At 39.4% G+C, this 26327-nt stretch overlaps 1 protein-coding gene across 2 annotated transcripts in view; it reads right to left on the reverse strand.

The window, feature by feature from the left end:
- The window catches only part of NSMAF (neutral sphingomyelinase activation associated factor), a 60056-nt gene extending 33948 nt beyond the window's left edge, over positions 1-26108 (reverse strand). Inside the window, exons 1-5 of one of the 2 annotated variants that reach the window (XM_058528749.1) lie at positions 25843-26108; positions 10219-10308; positions 3292-3370; positions 3127-3194; positions 3010-3046 (exon numbers count right to left, since the gene is read on the reverse strand). In XM_058528749.1, coding sequence (XP_058384732.1) covers positions 3010-3046; positions 3127-3194; positions 3292-3370; positions 10219-10308; positions 25843-25898 — 330 coding nt within the window. In that variant the 5' untranslated portion in view covers positions 25899-26108. Of the gene's footprint in view, positions 1-3009; positions 3047-3126; positions 3195-3291; positions 3371-10218; positions 10309-25039; positions 25100-25842 lie in introns of those variants that run through there. The other variant, XM_058528750.1, reaches the window with a different exon arrangement.
- Between the last annotated feature and the right edge of the window lie 219 nt (positions 26109-26327).

A 26327-nucleotide genomic window follows, 5' to 3' on the forward strand; every position in this document is an offset into this window, starting at 1 on the left:
CCTTTTGACATTTCTCTGTTCCTTTTTGTCACAAACTCTCTGCAAGAGCCAACTGTACTTTCTCTTGGGCCCACAACAGGTTTTTATCCACGTTACTGAAACCACTCCTGAGAAGGCCATAAAAGATGCACAAGACCTCCCTGTCACCAAATCCAAAAGTCAATTCTCAGGACTTCCTTGATTCTGTTGCTCAGAGCATGTGACAGAGCTGATGGCTCTTCCGGAAGCACTTTTCCACTCGGCTTCCCAGCCACCTGCTCCTGGTTCTCCCCGACCTCACCAGATGCTCCTTCTGTCTTCCTGCGGACCCTGCTCCTTCCCAGCCTCTACAGTTAGAGAGCTGCAGGCTTAGGCCTCAGACCTCTCTGGCCACACTCAGTCCCAGGGAAACCTCATCCAGCCTCAGGGCTTAAAAAAGTATCCGGAAGCTGCCAACTCCCCAGTTTATCTTCTAGCCTCAGTATCCCCTTCTGAAACCCAGACGAACGCTTCCAAATGCCTGCCGGACTTCTGCCCTCAGAGATCACACTCGAAACAGAGCCTGCTCCTCTCCAGGCTTCTTTAAAGCAATAAAGGGCACTACTATCCACCTCGTTGGTGTCATTCCTGACTGTTTTCCTTTATATCTTGCACTAATCCATCAACACATCTGTTAGGTTTTTCTTCAGAATATATTCAAATGCTGACCACCTCTCACCCTTCTATTGCTGCCATCCTGGTCTCCAATACCCGGGTTCTGAACACCCCTGTGCTCTCCTTGCTTCCGCTCTCGCCCCCTTACAGCATATTCTCTATCTAGTCTCCAGAGAGATTTACAAATACACACAAATCAGATCACGCTCCTTCTCTTTCAGCTCTTCAGTGGTTTTTCTCTTTTGCACTTTACTCTGACTCCTTACTGTGGCCCGCAAGGCGTTCCATGACACGGTCCCTGCCACAGCTCCAGCCTCCCTTCCAGCGCTCCCCTTGACTCCCATCCCAGCACACTCACTCTCACTGCACCTTCCACCTGCCAAGGATGTGCATGTCTCAGGGCCTTTCCCCTGCCACTCTCTGCACCGGGAACACCATTGTTCATGATGATAGCATGGCTCCCTCCCTCACGCCTTCTGAGTGGCAAGCTTTCAAGTGGTACCTTCTCAGCAAGGCATCCCTGACCATTCTATCTAAAGTAGCACATGTATTCCTTATCATTTTCTATCTTTTTGTCCAGTTCTCATTTTCTTCATGGCATGTATCACTACCTGACATTACCGAAGATATTTGCTTATTGTCTGTTACCCCCATTGAAAGGTAAAGTTCATGGGGAGAAGGGCTTCGGTTATTTTCTTCTTCCCTATAACTCCAAAGCCTTGAATATGATACTTATTGAATGCATGAGTTAAAACTATTATTTACGCGCACGCGCGCACACACACACAGACACACACCACTTTGTTCTACAAGCAAAAGAAAATTTGGAAGCAAAACTCTCTAAACCCTAAAGAACCATAATATATTTCTGAAACACTGTGACCTAGTAAATAATCAAAAAACACAAAAGCTGCATTTTTTGTAACCCAGGAAGCTTAAAATAATACTTGAAAGACTAGCTTGTGTCTAGTCACCCCTTGGTGTTAAGCCAATTCTGAGTTTGATACCAGACTTCTTCTACAAACTATTAAAAGCAGGTGAAGGGATTTGGAGGCTTTATTTCTAAGCCCCAAGTTATTAAAACTTTACTAAAATGTATATTTTTATAATGGAAACCATACTTCCAGCTGAAAAAACACCTCTTCTTTTCAAGAGATGAACTTTCTAGAATAATGATGTAGAATGATACTATAGAAATAATAAGAGCACAAGTGCAGATGAGAATTACTAATAACGGTGTTCCCTCCTCAAAGTAACAGAAGGCTATAACTGTTTTCATTTATGCCAGTTAAAACAATATGAAGTCAAAGATAGCCTGTGAAATATTTTCTTCCTTAAAATTAATTGACTCATGGAAGGCAGACCTAAAAAATCACCTAATCTGATATCTCCCTGCTTTCATAAAATAATTTTCAATATATATTAAAAAGTGTTCCATGAACAATGGGTTCAGGGACCCAAGAACCAAGGGGAGCCCCCTCTGCTCCTAACCATTCACCTCCCTGAGACTCTCAATGCACTCTCCTAGGTTAAGGCTTTGAGTCAGGTCCTGAAGTAAAGACATCTGCGTATCCTTGTTTCCCACAGCTTCTCCTACACCTACTTGACCACAGAACGATTTTTCTTCGAACATTCAAGGAACAGGGCTCAGCAGACAGTCAAGGGAACACTGATCTCCTCTACGCTTTTCCTTTTAAAGGTGAAGAAGGCGAAGTCCAGAGCCAAAGGAAACAGGCAGATGATCTCTACTCCTTTTCTATTTATAATTTTTAAAAAATCTATAGACGAATTAAGTATATGACAGGAGAAAAACTACATTTTAATTTACCTCTGTATCGCCAGTATAAGCTCAGCACTGGGTGCAGAAACGTATACTGAATAAATTTGGAATGAATGAAAGGTCATGACCCCAAGCAACATAATTATACAGGACTACACATCCTGAGTCATTGCCTTGGTCGTCATCATGAGTCAAACTGAGATCCATTTAGGGGCATCCCTTCAGATGCCAGGAGGCCACAGGAGGAATGTCTGTCCTTTCCTCCCAATCCTCAAACTCAGGACTCCTGAGGACGAAACCACAGGCCTGCAGGCATCACACACTTGATCAATGTTAAGGATCTCAATAGGGATCATATCTTTAAAAAAAAAATATTTCTCAATGATTAGATTTTAAAAGCATTTAAGCATCTATTCCAATGGTCTTCATTTGATATTTCTACAAATAAATAATTTCATTCCTAATATACATATTTAAATATATGAGTATATAATATATATAGTGTATATATATATTTGTACATATATATATATGTGCTTATATACATATAAATGTTCACTCAGGTTAGGAAAAAATATTTACTATGTGATTCTTACCTGACTGAAAATGAGTGAAATCCCCCCGGATTTTGCCCTAAAATGCAGAAAAAAGTCATTAAATATATATAATTTTTTGGTAGAAGTAAAATTAAACAGTTAGTGACAATGACATACTTTGCCAAGTGTCTATTGGCTCCATTTTCTCCATGTTTCCCTATTTTTATACAATCTCTCAAAGGAATCTGGATAAAATTGAGAAAGAAATATTATAAAAATAAGCCAAGGTAAAATATACACAAAACGTAGGAATGTCTCTGTTCACAGTTAAAATGCATTTACCTTAATGATGGGCTGGGATATTGCATCAGGTTCAAAAATCACTGATTTTGAACATATTTTTAAGGAGCCTCTGATTTTCCTAGGGATCAAAGTACAGAGAATTATTATTAATCAACATAAAAGTCATAAAAGAATTGTAATACATTTTAACTAGAAAGTAGATGACTAAAGCATCAACTCATAAAAGATCAACAACGTAATTAAAGAGAACGGTATGAAAGGCTGGAAAACATAGCAAAACCATTTTCCTCATCTCCATCTCCCCAGAGATGAAAGAACTCTGCATATATTGTAATGTGGTTTCATTTGTGGAGTGCTGTCCCATGCATTTCATTTTATTTATTTTATTCAGTTGGTCCTCACAGCTACTCTGAAAGGGAAACAGATTTCTGATCCTTAAGAAACACTGCTTCTATTCTGTCTCCAGTAAATTCTTTTGACTTTTGTTTCTTTTTTTTTTTTGTGAGGAAGATCCGCCCTGAGCTAATATCTGCCAATCCTCCTCTTTTTGTTGAGGAAGACTGGCCCCGGGCTAACATCCGTGCCCATCTTCCTCCACTTTATATGGGACGCCACCACAGCATGGCTTGACAAGCGGTGTGTCGGTGTGCGCCCAGGATCCGAACCTGCGAACCCCAGGCCGCTGCAGGGGAGTGCGCACCCTTAAATAACCGCTTGTGCCACTGGGGCGGCCCCTCTTTTGACTTTTAATTCCCTATATCTAAAAAAACTATTCAGAAGGCAATATTAAATATCTAAAATTGATTAGGTAAGGGATTTTTTTTCTTACTTATAGTCATGGAAAAATAATACAGTTTGAATTCAGCACACAAAATGCCTTTTTTTCCCTTTTGAATAAAAGTTTTGTTTTTCATATTTCAAATTGTTTCCTTTGGAATGCCTAACTACATTTTTCAACATGTTTGCTAACCACTTGTATTGGCTCTCAAGGACTGTTTGTCTCATGTACACATTTATTTCTCTTTTGTATTCTACCGCTTTGTTTAAATATTAATCATTTGACTTTGTTTCTGTGACACTTTTTCACGGTTTGTTGAGTAATTTTTAATATTGATTAGTGTTTTATGTATGCAGAAAATTTTCATTTTAATATGCAAAATCTACAAATCTCCTACTTTGTGATTTCTACTACTTTATTTAAAAATTTTAGATTCAATGACATAGAAAAAATTATTTGAGCACAAAGCTGATCTATAAACATTAAAATAGGAGCCTGCAGAGGTTTTCTTCCCTGGTACCATGTTGAGGGACACTTGGGTCTGGCATGAGGGCCTTACAGTCAGAGCACCTGGGCAAGAGAGAGTGACGGTGATTCTTGAAAGGCTTGGGAGAAAACGGTTAGCATGCCTAGCTTGGTGGCTTGGGCTGGATAAGGAGGGCAAAGTGGAGTGGCTGAGCCATGGCATTCCACCTGGGCACATAAAATGCTTTTAGCAGTGATTTTGGGGTCTGTAGGAATTCAGGAAAAATTTTGTTCCATAATAATAAGCAATTTTAAAGACTATCTGCCTATGACTATAATATCAAATAAATCAGTTATAGACTTTACCATTTTCCTCCTTTCTTGGGACATTTACATGGCTTCAACACGATTTGGAAAAAATCTTGCCTAAGCATTTTAAAGGCAGTTGCTAGTTTGGGCCAATACATACCACTCGCCTGGAGCTAATAAAAAATCTATACACTTTATATTCTTTTATTGATTGGATGACTTTTATCAATCATCAAACCAAGGCAATAACTTATTACGTAATCAGAACACAGGTTAAGAGATGCTGGAGTATTACCTTATAAAAAAGTCACCTTAAGACTAGTTCCCAAGAGTACATTTTGTCTACAAGTAGAACTTCAAGGATCTTAGGTTTTTTAAAATCACTTGTATGACACCTGCATTTTTTCTCTAGCCATTCTTCAGTGTCTTCGTGAACTCTTCTTACTCTGCCCACCCAGCGTTCTCTCAATTATTTTACTTACATCCTAGAAAGAACCTACCTGCTCCCCCTGCTTCTGGCCCCCTTCTACAAGTCAGTTCTTCCTCGGCCAAAGAAATCTCGTATCCTTCCCTGCTTACAAATATGCTAATGGCTTCCTAGCCTACAGGATAAAGTCCAAACAAAACCTGAGCTGGGCCCACCTCTCCACCTCAATGTCAAATACTTGTCATATTAATTCCATGCTCTTGTTCATTCATACCTTCTAGTTCTGCACATGCTATTCATTCTATCTGTAATCCTCCTGCCCCTACTCCCTGTCTGGAAAAATCGCAACCATCTTTCAAGATCTAGTTCAAATGCCTCTTCCCTGGACAATTCACCCCACTCCACCCCAATATAATAATGTGCTTATTAATCATTGGGCGGGGCAGGAAGAGGGGACTGGGCTTTAGTTCAGATTAATCTTTTTTTGTGGATTAACTGTGATCAAATAAAATACAAAATAGCGGTTCATATTGGCATTTACAATTCAAATGTTAGATTCAGAGATTTTAATTTAACTTCTTGGATTTATACTTGTATCTCTATATAGTTTAAATAATCTATTAGCTGGAAACTTACAGTATATAGAAAAAAATCACACTGAGAAATACAGTCTTACAGTCGGAGAATCCCCTCCTCCTCCCACCATCACCAGAGTAACACTCCCTGTTCCTTTGTGGGCAGGAAACATTACGTTAGCTTCCTACCTTCAGTGCTCAATTTATATGTACTGAATGGATGAGAAAGTTAATCATGCTGAAAGTTGTGATTTACTTTGCAAGTCTTCTTCCTCAAAGGATTTTTTGAATTGTTGATTGTATATCATTTTTTCCATGCTGTTAACTGCACTTACTTTTCTAACACCCAAAACTACTTAATAATAACTTAAGAAAAGTACTTTTACGGAAATTTCTAAACATATACAAATAGAATTGAAAATTCCCAAGTATCAAACACCTAGCTTCCGCAATTGCTAACATTGTGGTCATTCTTGTTTTGTGTATAACCCCCCAGAACCCTGCTAGATTATAGAGAAAATCTAGACATTATATACTTCATCCATAAATCCTTTAGCATGAACCTGTAAAGATAGACTCTTTTAATAAATGACCTATCATTAGCACAACAAAAAAATTTATAATTCCTTAATGCCATCAAGTATACAGTCAGTGTTTAAATTTTTCTATTTCATAAATGTGTTTTTACAATTGGTTTGTTCAACTCAAAACCCAAACAAAGTCACACAGGCATACCTCGTTTTATTGCACTTCGCTTTATTGTGCTTCACAGATACTGCATTATTTACAGTATTTAAGACCCTCCACCAGCAAAGATTATGATTCACTGAAGGCTCAGATGATGGTTAGCGTTTTTTAGTAATAAAGTACTTTTTAATTAATGTATACACATTGTTTGTTTAGACATAATGCTATTGCATACTTAATAGACTATAGTATAGTATAAACGTAACTTTTATATGCACTGGGAGACTAAAAAATTCGTGTGACTTGCTTTACTGTAATATTCACTTTATTGCAGTGGTCTAGAACCAAACCTGCAATATCTGTGAGGTATGCCTGTATTACATTTAGTTGACACGTCTCTTATATCTCTTAATCTAAAACCATTTTCATTTTCCCACATTATGAATTTTGCTAAACGCACCTCTGTGGTTTTCCTCTATCCCATTTCCTTTATATAATCGGTAAGATGAAAAGACTTGACCAGATTCTGGTTTGATTTTCCTACAAGAATACGTCAGAGGCAGTGCACATGTACTCCTGTTGTATAAGGGGACTCCAGTGGGTTCAGGGGATGTCAATCTTGATACACCCATTACAATATTTCTCAGCAGCTTTTCACCTGCTGGTTTTAGCAGCCATTGAAGATTCTGTCTAGATCGGAGTTGGCAAACCTTTTCTATAAAGAGCCAGATAGTAAATATTTTCGACTTTGTGGGCCATATGGTCTCTGTCACAAGTATTCAACTGTGCTATTATAGCAGGAAAGCAACCACACGCTATACATAACCAAATGCGTGTGGCTGTGTTCCACTAAAAGTTTATTTACAAAAACAACAGGCAGGCCAGATTTGACCGGATGGCTATAGTTTGCTGGACCCCTCCCCCACCATATAGTTTTCATTAGGGATTGAAATTTTCATCATTTCTTCTGTGTTTATTATCTAGAATTCGTCAACATAGAACAAATTACTTATCTATGATTTGGTTACCCTGGAGTACAATTATACAATCAATGAAAGCAGGAAAAATGCTGGATTCTTTACCTTTATCAAGTTTCAGTAAAATGAGTTGGTGTCCTAGCATCCTTCACGGTTAATTGATACATATATCTCATTATGAACTCACGGATTTTAACAATTCTGATACATTTCAATCCATTGTAGTCATTATTCTTTTTTGATGCTCAATTTGTCCCATTTTTTTGCCCAACTCTTCAAGTTGGCCCTTGTGTCCTGTTAATTCAAAGTACAGTCGTTTTTGATACCTTCCTTTCTTGCCAGCATGACAAGATGTTCCAGGCTCATCTCGCACATTTCCTGCCCTAGACTTAGACTCAGCCACTTCTCCAAAGAGGCCTCATTCCTTCCAGTGGGAAGTGATCAGAGACCTTAATCTCAGTGCTCATTGCTACCGAGGTGTTTCTAGGCCTTTTCAGAGGTAGAGCTAGAAAATACTTTCTTGTAAAAGAAAAGAATATTAATCCATACAAGCATTTCCAACTCAAACGTAAGATTACAAGGCTTTTACTTAACTCCTTTAATATTAGATTTGTATCTCTTTTATACTGAAAATATTGATCTCAGCATTAACATATTACTCATTTGCTTTATCTAATTATATAAATCTTGTGCATGTGTGCATAAAACAGTTTCAAAATAATAACACCAAAATTCTTAACAACATTATTGCTACTAAAACAGTTTATAACTTTTTTGCAATTTTCAACTTTAGGATATATCTCACCAGAGACACAGTCAAATTACCAGAGTTGTGAAGTCGATTAAAATACTAATTCCTGGTGGTTAACCCTCCAATTTTATATATGCTTCAGTTCCTTTGTTTCATTTTCTTTTTGACTTTTAGGATTTACTGTTTCTTTTGAAATTTCATTCTATATTAAAATATATATATAAAATATTTCTATGATTCCTAAATCAAGTAAAATAAGGTCCATTTGGAGAAGTCTAGTTGTCATCTCTATATTATCCCCTGATCCCTCCCTCTTCTGTGCAGATCCCATTTCCATTAGCTTTTAGCTTATGCTTTGTAAATATATAACTTAAAAAATTTTTAATTTTTAAAAATATAACCAAAAAAAAATCCCCCCCTGGGCCAGTCCCATGGCTTAGCGGTTGAGCGCACGCACTCCGCTGCTGGCGGCCCGGGGTTTGGATCCCGGGCACGCACCGATGCACCGCTTCTCTGGCCATGCTGAGGCCGCATCCCACATACAGCCCCTAGAAGGATGTGCAGCTATGACATACAACTATCTACTGGGGCTTTGGGGAAAAATAAATAAATAAGTAAATATCCCCCCCTTTCTTATATGAAAGATAGCATACAATATACAGTATTATGCTGCTTGCTTTTTGCACTTAATAAATGCTGGAGATCACTCCACAGCAATAAACAGAACTTCTTCATTCCTTTATTATAGCTGCATAGTACTTCGTTACATGGACACTCCACAGTTTATTCAATCAGTCCCTATTGGATTGTTTCCAGTATTTTACTATTACAAGTAGCACAATAATAAATAACCTTGTACATACATCTATTTATTTATTTTCCAGTGTAACTTTGAGATACTTTCTTAGAAGTAGCATTGCTAGATCAACAGGTTAATATACATGCAATCTTGCTAGATATTACCAAACTCACTTCCATGGGGTTGTACCATTTCACTCTAACAACAACCTTAAAATTACAAAAACAGGTTTCAGTTTGCTAGCTTATATTTGTGTTTTAGTAATAAACAAATGTTAATTTTAAGCAAGACATTATTATGATGTAGGACAGAGAAGTGTTAGGAGAAAAAAAAAGGCATGGAATTAGGGAAAAGAATGGGAACAAAATTCCAGTGGTAAGAAAGCAAGGTGCTACTTTCAAGGAATAGTAATTGTCTAATCTGATTGAATACTAAGGAAACAGACATGTCCTAAGCTACCAAACAAAAAGCTAAGAGATTTTTAGTTTGGTTTCTATTTAGACAAAGACTACATGGTTTTGATCCTTTCAGGATAAAACCCGAAGAATATTAAACGTTAAAGTGTTTCTCTAATATCAAAGCGTGTCCTAAGTTGTGGCCTATCGTTGTTAAGTGACGTTCCCAAAGGAAATCATTAGCAGACACATTTTTGCTGGAACAACTTTCATCTTAGTTAATTCCAAGTTGGCATTTTAAACAAAAAACTTCATTACACACTTTTGTACATAGCTTTCAAAAGGTATGACCAAAGAAACAGAGTCTGTTTTTGTAGTAATAAGTACTAGTTATTAAAATATAGAGAAAACTGATTTTGCTTCTCTATCAAATCGAATTACTCATTTTGAAAGTACTAAGTTTTATACTCCTCTGGTGTTTTATGATCATTACTTTATAACACCATGACTCAAATAATTGGCAGTGTAAGTACAAAAAGGATGCAAGAAAAAAGTGATGGAATGAATCAAAGTCCTGTCCAACTGATTTAAGATACCCACAACCTTAGAGGAATTAGTACACACTGCTTCTTAGCTTTGGAAAATATTTAAAGTTATGACAGCAACTTATAAATCCCCCTGTTCTCATTACTCTCCCAATACAAAAGAAGGCAAAAGAATCTATATGATCATATATTTAATTTTAAAAATATCAGATAACAGACAGCTTTATGAGTCCATAGAGATCGAAAAATCTTCCTTACCTTTCATTCTGACTGCCCCGGTGCTGAATATGATTAGCCGTATGCTGTTCAAAGTAGTACTCCTCCAAGTTAAGCAGGAGCAAGGAAAACCTAAATTTGGGGGGAAAAGAACCAAGCAATAAAATCTCATGTTTATTTCCCAAAAAGTACAAGAAAGCAGAGTAGTTAAAGCATGTTACCAAAGTGGTTTTCCATTCATTAAGTCAACAAATACTTATTAAGTGTACATTACATGCCAGGCACTCCTCTCTATCCAGTGGGGAGGAGGCGTCAGACAGACCTGCGCAACTGTGCCAAAACTAAAATAAATACATAAAATTGTTTACCAGGTGGATTTATTATTCCTTTACAGAAACCTCAAATTTCATGAAATGAAACTTATTCTTGTCTGAACAAAGCTTGGAGCTTTCCCATCTATGGAGTTTTCATGCTTTTTTCCCTGATAGACACACCAGGCTTCCCCATCTCCCCTTCCCCACCGCACACCCCCCTTCAGTGTCATATCTCATGGTTAGTTAAGTTGATCTTGCCACTCCCACAAGACCATACGCCACTGAGAGGCAGATCTTTAGATATTCCGCTGCAATAACCAATCTAATGCTTTGTACACAATGGATGTTCAATAAATAAGTAAACTGAACTGAATGGAATTGAAATATAGTGCTTTTTAAAGTTTTAAGTCCTTTAACTTTTAAAAACAAAATAAGGTAATAAGAAAAAGTATTGATTTAGTTGTATGGCCATAGAAACAAGTGTATGGCAAAGAACTGAAAACAAGTGTTTTGTTTGTTTCGCAGTAAGGACCGGGAAACAGCAGCAGCATCCAGAGTTAGGGGAAAAGCTTTCATCAAGTGTGGGACTTGAGACGGGTCTTGAAGTTCTGGTGTGTTAGAGGGAGATATTTAGATTAAATGTGGCAGATTAAACATACATTATTTCTGCTCCCTCTGGAAACACCATTAAAACGCGAACAAAAACATTTTTTAAATGGTAAAACTCACAGACCAAAGAAAATTGGAGAGACATAAAGCAGAGGAGAGATATCAACAAACATGTGAGAAATGGAAAGCAGATGGGAGGTATCAGCAGTGGTGAGAAACCAGAATAGCAGACGCCTCTAGACAAGGTACCAATCAGGGGAAAACCAACTCAGGTCACAGGACTTCCAAAGAGTTCTGAAATTGCAGGTACTAGGTACCAAGAAGGCAGGGATGAAGCATGGGGGGATGGCTGGAAGTCTGAAGGAGGTCAGTGGCCCAGATTCCTCCCCCGATGGTTATCCCTACCTCACTCTGGCACAAGGGCTTTCTATACAAAACTGAACAAGAGGCTCCAAACCAGACATCAAGCATAGCAGAGAGCAGGGCTATGGCAGGAAAAGAGGGCTTTTAAGCAAAAAGGAGATGCATCACTACAAGCAGGAGTCTGGTGGATTATTTTTGGAAAAAATTAAATAACTCTAGAGAAAAGACCTATAGATACTAGTATTTGAAAGAGTCGGGCCTCTACAACAACATCCCACAGTGAAGCCCAACAGAAAAAGCCTACCCACAGTGACACAGAATCACATGCTTCACACTTCAGTATGGATGGACAACCCAAGATCACCAGCCTCTAACAGGAAAGTACTAGACAAGCAGAAGAACACAACTTGAAGGACTAGAGACAATGCAGAGAACAGAAGAAAAGGTCAAAAGACTATAATTAGTACCCTTACACATAAGAAATTATATCCATGAAACAAGAAGATATTGTTCATTTAAAAAAATCTAAACCAAAAGAAAAATAACTCATAAATTCAAAATAATGACAGCAGGAACCAGCTTTACCATCCTAATAGGCAACTTTTATTGGCCTGTTCTACATTTTGAAAATCCATGAACAAGAATTAATCATAGGCTACAGCTCAAAGTAATCAACTGCCAGAGTCAATGTAAAATGCTCACTATTAATATTTATTCTGAATTTCAATACAATTACAAGAGTTAAGATTACTAGGAACAGTCCTTTGATGATCAGATAATTTCCAGGCAGGTATAAATCAGAGACATACTTAACTAATCACCTTGCCCCTTATTTTTAGTTTGTATCTTAAGGACTTGAAACCCTTTGCTTGGGCTGGAATTATGCAACCCTTCCTTCTCCCTCTTGATCCCCCCACTCCTCCTTTTAGAGAGAGGATAAAACAAAATAAGCATTCTTCAGGAAGACAATGGCATAATTTTTTTGCTATGAAGAACAAGTAGTCTTCATAGACAATCAGCTCTTCCATATAATCATTAAAATATAATCCTATCCTTAATATGGTTAAAATGTCCATACTACCCAAAGCAGTCTATAGATTCAATGCAATCACTACCAAAATCTCAATGGCATTTATTGCAGAAATAGAAAAAACATTCCTAAAATTCATACGGAATCAAATAGCCAAAATAATCAAGAAAGAAAAACAAAGCTGGAAGCCTCACAGTTCCTGATTTCAAAACATATTACAAAGCTACAATAATCAAAACAGTGTGGTACTGGCAGAAAGACAGATATAGACCAATGGAACAAAATAGAGAGCTCAGAAATAAACACTCGTGTATATGGTCAAATGATCTTCGACAAGGGTTCCAAGGCCATACAGTCAGGAAAGGACAGTCTCTTCAACAAATGGTGCTGGGAAAATTGGATATCCACATGCAAAAGAATGAAGTTGGACCCTTACTTTACACTATATACAAAAATTAACCCAAAATGGATTAAAGACGTAAATGTAAGACCTGAAACTATAAAACTCCTAGAAGAAAACATAGGTGCAAAGCCTCATGACATTGGGTTTGGCAATGATTTCTTAGATATAACACCAAAAGCACAGGCAACAAAAGCAAAAATAGACAAATGTGACCACATCAAACTTAAAAACATCTGTGCAGTGAAAAAACAATCAACAGAGTGAGAAGGCAACCTACAGAACTGGAGAAAATATTTGCAAACCTATAAGGAGTTAATATCTAGAATATATAAAGAACTCCTACAACTCAACAACAACCACAAATATTAACCCAATTAAAAAATGGGCAAAAGACTTGAATAGATACTTCTCCAAAGAAGATATACAAATGGCTAAAAAAGTCTATGAAAAGATACTCAACATCACTAATCATTAGGAAAATGCAAATCAAAACCATAATGAGATACCACCTCACACACTATTAAAAAAAACAGAAAATAACAAATATTGGCAAGGATGTGGAAAAATTGGAACCCTTGTGCACTGTTGGTGGGATTGTAAAATGATGCAGCTGCTATGGAAAATAGTATAGAGGTTCCCAAAAAATTAAAAATAGGACTACCATATGATCCAGCAGTCCAACTTCCGAGTACATATCCAAAAGAATTCAAAACAGGATCTCAAAGAGCTATTTACATATCCATATTCATTGCAGCATTATTCACAACAGCCAAGAGGTGGAAACAATCTAAATGTCCATGACGGATCAACAGATAAAGAAAATGTGGTATATACATACAATGGAATATTATTCAGCCTTAAAAAAAGAAGGAAATCCCGTCATATGCTACAACATGGATGAAATTTGAGGGCATTATGCTAGGTGAAATAAGTCAGTCACAAAAAGACAAATACTACATGATTCCACTTACATGAAGCATCTAAAGTAGTCAAACTCTTACTAAGAGAAAATAGAATGGTGGTTGCCAAGAGCTGGAGATAGGGAGAAATGGGAGTTGTTATTCAGTGGGTACAGAGTTTCAGTTTTGCAAGAGGAAAAAGTTCTCAAGATCTGTTGCTTAACATGCTTAACGCTATTGTAATATACACTTAAAAACGATTAAGATGGTAAGTTTTATATGCGCTTTTTACCACAATAAAAAAAAAAATCATGAGCCGGCCCAGTGGTGCAGCGGTTAAGCGCGTGCGCTCCGCTTCGGCGGCCCGGAGTTCACAGGTTCGGATCCTGGGTGCGCACCAACGCACCACTTGTCAAGCCACGCTGTGGCGGCGTCCCATATAAAGTAGAGGAAGACGGGCACGGATGTTAGCCCAGGGCCAGTTTTCCTCAGCAAAAAAGAGGAGGATTAGCATCGGATGTTAGCTCAGGGCTGCTTTTCCTCACACACACACAAAAAATTATCAACCATCATGGAACTAGAGTCACTATTTTGGTAAATAAATTATATCTTCTTTAATTTATCAATATGCGTATTTTGTAAGAAATGTAAAACACGTGGTGAAGGGATATAACCAAATCATATTATTCAAAGTTAAAGGATTAAGGAACTTTTCTGAGTTTATTTTTCCTCTTTACTGAAGTGTTCAGTTATACCTGCTTTAAAATCTTTGTATGTAAAAATTATTACAATACAATTTCATGGTGTTTTAAACAATGATTTTCAAACTACATTCTATGGAGTAAAAGGTCTCATGCTTTAAAAAAAAATTAAAATCACTTTTATAATTTTATGATCTCACTCATTAGTATTCTATCAGACTGTAAATTATTTCTTTAGGAGATTCTTGGCCCTGCCTTGGGTATTCCCTAGTTTAATCCATCTTTACAGAGGGGCGGTAGCATTCTCTTTAGATGAATTTAGTTATTCAGCAACTTAATTTTCCTTAAAAAGATGCTGTCCCATCCTCATCTCATGTCACCTAAATTTTAAAGCATACTGTTTAACACTTAACCAACAACAAAAAGTAAATTCACTCCAGGCAGCCCTCCAGGTCTTGCATTCATGGCCACTCAACAATTATTCAACACTGTTGATGAACAGAATTTATAACAGATTCAGAAGATTTTGCTAGTCAATTATTTCTCTAGATTGGAGATGTAAAACAGGCTTCACTGCGTAGAGGAGGACTGTGATACAGGTTCAATGAGAGAAAGCGCCATGACGCCCTAGCAATGTGTGCATGGGCGTAGGAAAGGGCACGAGTGTCAGGTATTTGCCGTCTGTACTCTGAATATCCCAACACTATCCTTGGAATAAGCTAGACTGTACTGCCCCTACCACCTAGAGAGTTGGTTTAACTAAACTGGGCATTTTTTGTTAAATTTCTTAAAAATGGCCTCTGAAATGAGGAAATTAAGAAAAATATTGAACAGACAAGGGCAAGAACACAGTCCTGTGACCCACCATTAGAAACGTTCCCCCAGTAATACATTTAACAGCAACCTCTGAATACAGTCATTCAAACACATATTATCCCACCTAACTATACTAACATCAATTTCTCCCTTCTCAGTTCTGCTATTAAGACATCATAAAAACAAACCTTATCCTCTGCCAAAGTTCAGATGAACTAATCTACTGCATCTTCCTCATCTACCAGTCTCTGTCAAAAGAGATTAGAATAGCATGCCATGACTTCATAGTGAATTCATGCTGGACACTGGTGACAACAACTTCCTCTTCCAGTGGTTTATAAATAATCTGTCTGATCTAGAATTAGCACTAAACCTACTTAAGCACATATGTTTTTCCTGCACCTTTCAAAGTTCCTAGGTCAATAAAACAATTCTGTGGCTCCAAACTCCAACTCGCCCAGGAGTTTATGCCAGAAGACATGAGCGCATGGGTGCCCTTTGCATCTTTACCATCATATGAAAGTTTATCCTGTCACCTTCAGTCTGATGGTCAGTATCATTAACAGAGTACGAAATAAGAGCCACTTTCTCTGTCATAAATCAATTTTACACTACCTAATTATACAGGTCTGTGACATCCTTTTAATCTTTCCTTGCTTGTTGCCCTTCTTACTTTATATTTTAGAAATATTATAAGCTCAAAGGAAAACTACCTGTACAACCATTCCATGTTTATTTAGTTGCCTGATTTTCTGTAACTCTTCACAAAAAGATCATTTGGATTGGACGTTCTGAATTATGTTTTTGACAGCTTCACAAACTACCTGGGTCAATATCCTTTTCAGAACTGTCCAGTAACAATACCTATCTTTTTTTTCCCTCGAGACTTTCAATATCTGCTTTCTGAAAAATCTAGATTCTATGTACGACAGAATCCTTCTTAAACCGTCTGGGCTTCAGCAATAAATAATTTGATATGACTGCTTTTTCTGAAGATTTCTGCCATTGCTACTTGGTTAATTAATTTCTCTTTCATATTCAGAATTTTGTCAAGTTCTCTGCTTTAAGATAAATTAAAACTGCAACAAGGGAAGTCAAGGACCTCTAATTATATCTCACTAAGCACTGACTATGTAAGGTCTCCCGTCATTTTCTGTATTGCCATTTCCTGTTTTCAATCTACATCAGGTACACGTCTGCCATTTTTTCTACCTACTTAGGTTGCCAGAAAACAAAAGAACACAATTATGTTATCTCTGTTCCTCTTTCCAATAAGTTCTCTGGGTTTTTTCCCTCTGGTTCATAGACTCCCCTGCAGATGTATATCGTCTTGACATTCAGAACCCACTGCCTCCCCTCCTAACAGGTCTTTGCTTTTGAATAGGTCTGTAGCTTTTCAGCATTAGATTCCAATCTTGGAATCTCATCTTAACAACCTTCAGTAACACCTAAAACACACAGTAATCCTCCTTTGTAATAAAATTCAACTCATTTTATTATCCATGTTCTACACATCTGCATAGAGACATCTGAGTGACTAAATGTTACTTCTAGTCCCTGAACCAATTGTTCTCTCATCTAAGTTAGTGGCCCCTCCTCCCCTGGAGTAGCATTTCATCTCATGCCAGCTGTCCTCAAGTGTAACCAATTTCATTAGTTCATCAGGTCTTTTTATGTCTTCCTTTGGGAGTAAGTTTAAAGCTCTCTCTATAGCTCAGCCAGACTCCAGGAAATTATATTCTCCTCTGACTACGTGTGGTGCGGTTACTTCCTGGCCAAGAGGGTTCACATATGAAAATCCCTTTCACTGACACCATCCACAGAGCTGGTCATTTCTATTTTCAAGTCTCAATTATCCATGAGAACAAATGGCAAAAATATCACACGGGCTCTCAGAGTCTTTCAATTTCCTCATCAAGGGTCATAGCCTTGGGGGTGGATGCTTTCATGAGCCTTCTCTACACTATGAAGATAAAGATGAAAATATCGTTTGAAGAAACAAACAAAAAAATTGAGATGAATGCTTAATTACTGTTAATTACTGAACAGTGCTTCTTAAACTTTAATGTGTGTACAATCCTCTGGGGACCCTGTTAAAATGCAGACTCTGATGCAGTAGATCCGGGGTGGAGCCTGAGAGTCTACATATTCTAACAAGTTCCCAGGCAATGCTGATGCTGCTGGCCCATGGGTCACACTTAGAGCAACAAGGTTCTAATACCTACATAAACCAAGCTTCAGTCATTCCTGAATCACTCTAAATTTCAGAGATACCATAAAAATAAGCACTGAGGGGACGGCCCAGTGGCGCAAGCGGTTGAGTGCGCGTGCTCCACTGCGGCGGCCCAGGTTCGCAGGTTCAGATCTGGGCGCGCACCAACGCACCACTTGTCAAGCCATGCTGTGGCGGCGTCCCATATAAAGTAGAGGAAGATGAGCATGGATGTGAGCCCAGGGCCAATCTTCATCAGCAAAAAGAGGAGGATTGGCAACAGATGGTAGCTCAGGGCTGATCTTCCTCACAAAAATAAATAAAGAAAGAATAAAAATAAGCACTGGCCTAGTATTTAAAACAGAAGCAGCATGTTACAGTGGAAAAGGGGCTGGACATTTGTTTTAGCCTTAGTACAGCCATGACTTGGCTGTTGGACTTTTAGTTAAATCACTTTTACTTTCCTTATTTATGCCTCAACTATGAAGTTGAGGGGAGGGAGCTATAAATTAGATTACCTCAAAAGGTCCTTCTTATTTTTGTAATTTGTTAGTGCCTTGGAGTTGATTCCAACTCCTAGCGACCCTGTGTACAGCAGAGGGGACCTCTGCCCTGTCTTTTTGAGCCATCCTCTCAACTTCTGGCGCTATATCAGACAACGCTCGGCTGCTATTCAGAGTTTTCATGGCCATTTTTTTTCTGGAAGTGGGTGGCCAGGTCCTTCTTCCTAATCTTAGTCTGGAAGCTCCGCTGAAACCTGTCCACCATGGGTGACGCTGCTGGTATTTGACATCCTGGTGGTATAGCTTTAGCAACACACAGCCACCACAGTATGACAACCGACAGACAGGTGGTATGGTTCCCTGATCAAGGCACAAAGCTGGGCCATGGTGATGAGTGCCCTGGATCTTAACCACTAGACTAGCAGGGCTGGCTACTGGGTTTATAGATTTATTAAATAAACCTGGGCTTAAAGAAATCAGCAACAATTCCATTTCAGGCATTACAGCAGATCAGATGTCCAGAGGAAAAAAAATCTCAGTACAGATCCTTTAAAATTGCTGAATAAATTACTAAAAATTCTTTTCAAATGCTTGGCTGAGATAATGGAAAAGTAAGGGAAAGTCTTAGAAGAGAGAAACAAGGAAGTTGGCAGGCATTGGAGCAGTCTTTTCACCTGGGGGCTTTGCCCAACTCTTTGAGCAGTAGAGAGTCTGAATTCTTTAGGGCAACATGCTCTGTGGGGATAGTCATTGGGGGAGATGTAGAAAAAGCTAGGATCCCTAAAAGTAACATCCTTTGAGGGTGGAAATAGAAACCACCACCCTTCCTTCCCCAGAGGGAGATGGTAGGACCTTGGCTATAGACTGCAGGCAAAATAAGTCTCCCTTGAGAATCGGAAACCACAAGCCTGCCTTGACACATTTGAGGCTAGAATTCACACTACCTATTTAGCCCAAAAGAATTCAAGACAAATCAATGTGGTCTCTCCCCCTACTCCAAGGAGAAATAAATAAATGTACTTTCTAGAAAAATACACTTTAAACCCAGGCCTCCAAGAATTCCCAAGGATAAACTTCCAAGGAACAAGAGGCCACAATCAAAAATCACAAAATAAGTGAGGAAATAAAATTACTAAATGAAGATCAGTACAAGCAACAAACTACTCAAGGCTACAGACAATTTATTTTCTCTGTCTGATCATTCCAATAGATAAGCTTAAAGAAATAGAAGGACATCAAAAGTATAACAAAGTAACAGACTTGTGCCAAAAATCACCAGGCAGTAAATGACCCAAATAGAACTAGAAATTTAAAAATATAATAATTGAAATTAAAATTCAAACTAATGGGATAGACAGCAAATTGGGCAACTAGAGAGAAATTTAATAAATCATACAATGGATTTAAATCACCCACACAGCAGCATAGAAAAATTAAGATAAATGTTATAGAGTCATTTTGAGACATAAAAGAATGGGGAGAAGCCATATTCCAAGAACTAAAGGCTTGGCTCCAAATTTTCCAAAACTGTTTCAGCTTTAGGAACCCCACTCAGGATAGACGAATGAAAAGAAATTTCTATATAGATAAACAGCAAAACACTACAAAGCAGAGATCTTAAAAGCAGCCAGAGAAAAGACAGATTACTTACAAAGAATAATTAGACTTAAATGATACGGGTTTATTGCAGGCTGACCTCCAAAATAGAAGGTGGCCTCCTGCAAAGCTCCATGAAAACTTGCCAAGGTCTTGTGTTAAAGGCACTCATGGTCAACCACAAGGCTTGGACCCCAGTGCCTTAAACATGCCCGAGAAAGTGCTGGTGGTTCCCTAACCACAAACACTGATACAACAAATCCTGCCCCTATCCTGCCACATCATACAGACTCAAGCGCAAGGCTTAGACAGCCTCTAGTCAAGCCAGGGAAGGGGTGAGGCCAACCCACAGCCACAAATGCTGAGCTGGACATGGTGAGCCAAGGTTCCAGCACAACGTAGCTCTCCTGTGTCCTGGCCCCGGTCACTCCATGGGATCCAGGTTTCTCCTGCAGTCTGAAGCCTGTCCCTGCCAGGTAGCTAAGTGCTACACCAGGGAGGCATGGCACACCTGTTATATTTTCTCTGTTGAGTCCCCCTACCGAATGCTGCTCTGGCAAGTCTGGTGCATATTCCCGGGCAATTTGCCTTCGTTTGCACAATCTTCAAAATGCAGAGAGAATTATACATCTAGCAAAACTAATTTTACAAACAAGGGCAACATAAGGACATGTTCAGACAGATAAAAACAAACATAGTTTACTACCATCAGACCCTCATCAGGGGAACTTCTAAAGGATGTTCTTCAGGAAAGATAAAATAATTCCAGACGGAAGATAGTTCAGCATTCCTTCTTGCATGTCATAAGATAACGGTACATATGCAAATAAAACTACACAAGCATTAACTAGACAATTACAATGTCTAATTTGTAGATTGAAAATACTGGACAATAACAGACTATAATTTAGAACAGGACAACAGAAGTTAAGTATTCCAAAGTCCTTATACTATTAGGGAGGAGGATAAAGAGAATGATTAGCTTCAGACCTTAAGTCAAATATAAATGTTAAAATTTCAAGGGAAGCACTAGAAAAACAGAAACAGAATATATAACTTTCATACTCTTCAAGAAAAATTCAAGTGAACAAGGAGGTCTTAGTTAATCCAAACAAAGGAAAAAAATAAGACAAAATTAAAGAACAAAATGAAAAAGTAAAAATGAATCCAAATATATCTGTAATAATAATAAATGTAAATGGATTAAACTAATCTGTCAAGACAAAAATTATCAGAATGAATTATTTAACAGTCCAACTATGAGCTATTCAGAATAAATATGCCTTAAATCTAAGGACACAGAAAAGTTGAAAGTAAAAGAATAAAAAATTCTAGGGGGCTGGCCCGGTAGCGTAGTGGTTGAGTTTGCACACTATGCTTCAGCAGCCCGGGTTTCGCAGGTTTGGATCCCAGGCACAGACCTACGCACCGCTCATCAAGCCATGGTGTGGCAGGCACCCCACATACAAAGTGGGGGAAGATGGGCACAGATGTTAGCTCAGGGCCAATCTTCCTCAGCAAAAAAAAAAGAGGGAGATTGGCAAAAGATGTTAGCTCAGGGCTAATCTTCCTCACAAAAAAAAAAAAAGAAAGAAAGAAAAATTCTACGTAATGCAAATAACCAAAACAAAACTGACATATTAATATCAGATAAAATAGAAAAAAAAATTATTACTAGAAGAGCTCATTATATATTGATGAAAGATTCAATTCTAAAGACAAGAAGAATCTTATCTAAGTCGATATCAATTCTAGATCAGATAAAGATAAAAAGAATCTCAGCTAAGATGATATCAATTCTAAACTTACATAGACTTAATAGACTTAGCAATACACGCTGAAAATATATATAGTAAAAACTGATAGAAATACAAGGCAAAGTTCGCATCATGAAGCATCTCTCAGTAATTGATAAGTCAATTAGAAAAAAATTTCATTAAGGAAATAGAAGATCTAAACACAATTAACAAGCTTAATGTAACAGATGCACAGAGAATATTATACCAATATTAATATACATCTATTTTCAACCTCACATTGAACATTTGTGAAAACTGACCAAATACTAAGTCATAATACATAATTTCAAAGAATTAGTATTTTACAGACCTTATTCACTGAACACAAAGTTAAAAAATAAAAAACAAAAAGATAATTTTCAAAATCTATGAGTTGGAAATGTTAAGACAGAATTCTAAACATCTGATGGATAAAAGATGAAATCACAGAGGTACTTAGAAAAAAACAAGCAACGAATTTATTAAATGGTCATTTCCATTTTATAGCATATTTAAAAAAAATTTTTTAATGAAAATCATACAGCAAACACACTGAAAATCCATTTATGGGTAGATTCTTGTATCTTCTTAAATGGTAGCCATTTTGGAAGACATCAATTTCAGACAGCAATAAAGGAATAATGTGATAGGCTGAAATGTATTTTGGGTAAAGCCAATGTAAATTCTAAGTTAATCAAAATATTTGCAACATTTATTTCCTCTCCCACTGTTTTTGTGCTATGTGAGAAAAATAAACGCTATTTGTTTAAGTCATAGTTAGGCAGATTTCTTTCCAACCATCAGCATTCCTGACTAATTGAGCACTGATTCTGCAGTTTATCTCCATTTTCAACATGTGGCATATCCCATAGAGATATTAAAAGAATAGGATGATCAGTTTTAGAAATTAAAGATTAAACAGGAGTCTAACAAATTGCTTTGCCCTCTCAACAAGTGTTTTTAGTATAATGAATACAGAATCAATTGATAAAATAAACAGATTAAGTAAAAGATATTTAACATCAGCCAAGAAATCTAATATCAGCATAACCAAGACACTTATACACACATGAAATATTTGAAGCAAAGTTGAAGTCTGAGAAGTCCGCCTGTAAAACTGTTAATGTAATATGTACACCCCTTATAGAATCCATGATCACTAATGTTTTATCCCGGAATGACAGCTTACAAGCCACAGCTAAGTAATTTGTTCTATGCCATTATAGAGAGAAAATGGTAACTCTCCATGTCTCAACTGTCTAAATTTCTACATCACCCAAGAATAAAATAGCTGTAGTCCCACCACACCACTCCTAGATGTGAAGATAAAAGATATTTAACAATCAGCCTACTCCTAAATCTTAAAATAGAGATATCTTAAACCACAGCAGTTTGTAGACTGTCTTCATCTGCTAACCCCACTGTTTGCATGTGCCATTTCCAACAATTCCAAAGGAAGATATGTGAATTCTCAAAATTTTTTTCCATTTACCTTCATTAACACCTGCATAGCACATTTTAAAAAACCAGTAAAATCAATACAGTTCCTGTCATCTAAATCTTAACCAAGATACTAGTGTTTAACTTAATTTGAATGGCCAAGTATCTCTCTGTTTTCCAATACTGAAAATTACCAAAGCATTTCTTTATAAACATCACCAATAAACAGCACCACTGTACAGCTGTTCAAACCAGAAACTTGAGAGTAGAACTGTCCTGTTTAGCAAATAAAAATACAGGATGCCTAGTTAAATACAAATTGTAGATAAATTACAAAATTTTTTAGTATGAGTATGTACCCAATATTGCATGGGACATACTTATATTAAAAGATGATTCGTTGTTCATCTGAAATTCAGATTTCACTGACCGTCCTGCATTTTATCTGACACCTCTAGCTAGAATTCTTCCTCTCTTATCTTCTACATACAATCCACCACACCCAGACCTGTCAATTCTACCTCCTAAAAACATCTAAAATCCATCCACTTTTCTCCAATTCTTCTGCCACCACCTTGATCAAAGCCACTAATCCAAGACCACCAGTCTCTCTGCTTCTCTTCTGGTAGAAATATCACTTACTCTAAATACAATAGCATCACCTTATCACTAAGAGAAATAAATGCTAACTTCAAGTTTCTCCTTTGCCAGGGTCATTATTTGGTAGCAGTAGAAATCTAAAGTCTCTACAGCAGCATGAGAAGGGCCAGTGAACTCACAGCTCTGTGAGTTCATTGAACCTTTGTACCTTTCATTGAAGGGTAGCCTCTGAAACAGTCCCAAGAAAAAGAACAGTTCTCTTGGGTATTCTGGAGCCATGACCTACATCAATCATTTTACTAATTGGTGTTTATTGCCACAAAGAAATGAGCCAGGAAAAATCTGCAGAAATGGTACATTTGGGGCTTAATACAGTTGGTTTAAAATATTCTTGTCTTTTGGAATGAATTCTAAGATTCAGAAAGAGACTGCTTGATTCTAGCCCACATCTGACTGTGAGACAGATTCCTGTCATTCAAAGTGATGTTCTATGGACACCATCTTGGTTAGGGTCTGCCCATCAGCCCAAGGTTGCATAGCCATGGGGCAGAGCATTAAAGACTTTGGGCAATCAGCAAGTGGGATTCAAATAAATATAAATTACGTGGCACTAACTTCTTCAGATTACTGATGCTCAGGAAAAGTTGCTGGCTCCTGACTGCTGAATAAATGTTTTGGTTGTCAAAGCTCCCGTTATCTCGGAGGGCTGCTAGCCTGTCACATTTTTATCTGATCAACGGATACCGACAAAGCAGATTATACACAGAAATGCAAGTGCAGACTTTAAGATTTGTGTGACATTGCAGAGCTATGCAAGCTAACCAAATTAAACGCAAATTACTGCCATGGAAAGAACTGGCAGATCTAAAGAAAACAGGTCTTCCTGTCTATCAAAGGGGCCACAGAATTGTTACAAATGACTCTTAGATCATAGAACACGATGGTAATTCAAGTGTTTCAAAGTTCTTACAACGTAAATTTGAACACTTATCTATCTAATACAGAATACCACCAAGTCTTAATGTTGGTACCAAACAAACTCAACCCAAGCTCTTTCCACATGAAACACTCATGACAAACGAAGTTAGAAGAGCCTTGACAAGTGTGAGTTACTTTATTTATGGTCCAGTTATTATTTAATAAATAAACCTTTCTGTGGATAAAACCTAATCACACTACCAAAAAAGTTCTTGGAAGCCATATCCAAGATATGTTTTTTGGTCTATGTCGTCGTCTTCTCTACAGTAGGGAAATGACATTTCAGACTATGGATAGTCTGGCCAGGCCAAGAGACATTAGAAAGGGATATGAGTGTTTGAAGGAAACTGGTTAACTCAACACCTATAAGACAAGTGCGGACGCTGCAAGATCTCACAGCCCTTCAAGTCTACACTTGTATTTCCAAGTGCAATCTGCTTTGCTGGTGTCCATTGATCACACAACAACGTGACAGACTAGCAGCACTCAGAGATAACTAGCTCCCACCACCAAAATAATATTTGTAAAATGATTCATGCCCAGTTCCTTCTGGCACCTGGGATCACAGACCCAAGGCCCAGCCAATTGTTTCGGTCAGCAGAAATGCATTGGGAAGTATACCTAGAGCAGAAGTGAGCTTTCTCATCAGAGACTTCCCTTAGAGACAGGATCAGAAACTCTTCTGCCGCTGGGACCCCGAATCCTTAAGCGGATGCCGGCGCCCATGGCTGCTGTGCCTCACACCGCTTTCGAATGCACAGCCTTCAAGTCCACTTACAACAAGGTCCCCGCTCGGTGGAAACGTTTGGGGGGCTGGACCCCGGCTTTGCTCAGCATATGGCCGTCTCTGAGGCCTCTCCCCGGCGCGGCAGGGCAGGGAGCTAGTCAGGCATTTGTTTTCTGTCTGAAGTAGCTGGCAGGAAAAAGGCGCGGAGACGCGAGGCGTCAGCGTGCACCCGGGGGCAGGCGGGGTGGTCGCCGCGCCGCGCCGTGCCGCCTGGGGGCACAGGCCTCCGGCGCCCCACCAAGTGCGGGGACCCAGCGCCGCTTCCCTGGGGGCCCGGGGGGAAGGCTGGGGGGTGCCCGCCGAGCCCGCTCACTTCCACGCCGCCCCCTCCCCTCCAGGGAGCGCCGGGCTCGCGCGCCGGGGAGCGTCCCCGCGCTCCGCGCCCGGCCCCGCGTGGCCTCTTCCGGGGCAGCCGGCAACAGCCTGGCCGGCCGGGCTCCGCCTGCACCCGGCTCCTGCCCCGGCGGTCTCCGGCCCCGACCAGGCCCCGCGCCCCGGCGCCCGCCCCGGCCCCCGCGCGGGCCCCCGTCCCTCAGGTCTCCGGCCGGCGGCCCCACTCCCGCCCCCGCCCCAGGCCCCAGGCCCTAGGCCCCAGGCCCCAGGCCCCGGCCTCTGCTGCGCTCGGGCGGGCGCTCACCTCTCCTTGGAGTAGAGCTGCAGCTGCTCCTGCCGCTTCTTCCGGATAAACGCCATGGAGCGCGGCCGGGCCGGCTGCCGCCCGCCAGGACTCGGAGCAGCGGCGGGCGGGGCGGCGGGCCTGGCTTCCCGGGCGGCGCCGCTGGCGGCCGAGAGCCCGACGCTGCGCCCCAGGGCCCCCGGCGTCCCGGCCGCCTCACCGCAGCATCTTCGCGTGGGGACTCCGCGGCGCCGTGACTCAGGCGGGAGGAGGGGCGCGCAGTGACCCGCGGCGCCCGAGACTCAGGCCGCCCCCGGCGCTGGCGAAGGACCCGCAGGCCCGCGAGGCTCTTGTGCACACACCGAACGTTCGCCACCGTACCGGCCCCGGCACTGCTCCACTTTCACTATTCTACTATGAAAACGGATGCTTGCCCAGAATCTATACGACTCCGGTGGCCACAGGGACTCCAAGTAACAACGTTTGGGGCCCTCAGTCTCTTGGTA

The sequence above is a fragment of the Diceros bicornis genome, chromosome 33 (genome assembly GCF_020826845.1).
Source record: "Diceros bicornis minor isolate mBicDic1 chromosome 33, mDicBic1.mat.cur, whole genome shotgun sequence".
NCBI classification, from domain to species: Eukaryota; Metazoa; Chordata; class Mammalia; order Perissodactyla; family Rhinocerotidae; genus Diceros; species Diceros bicornis.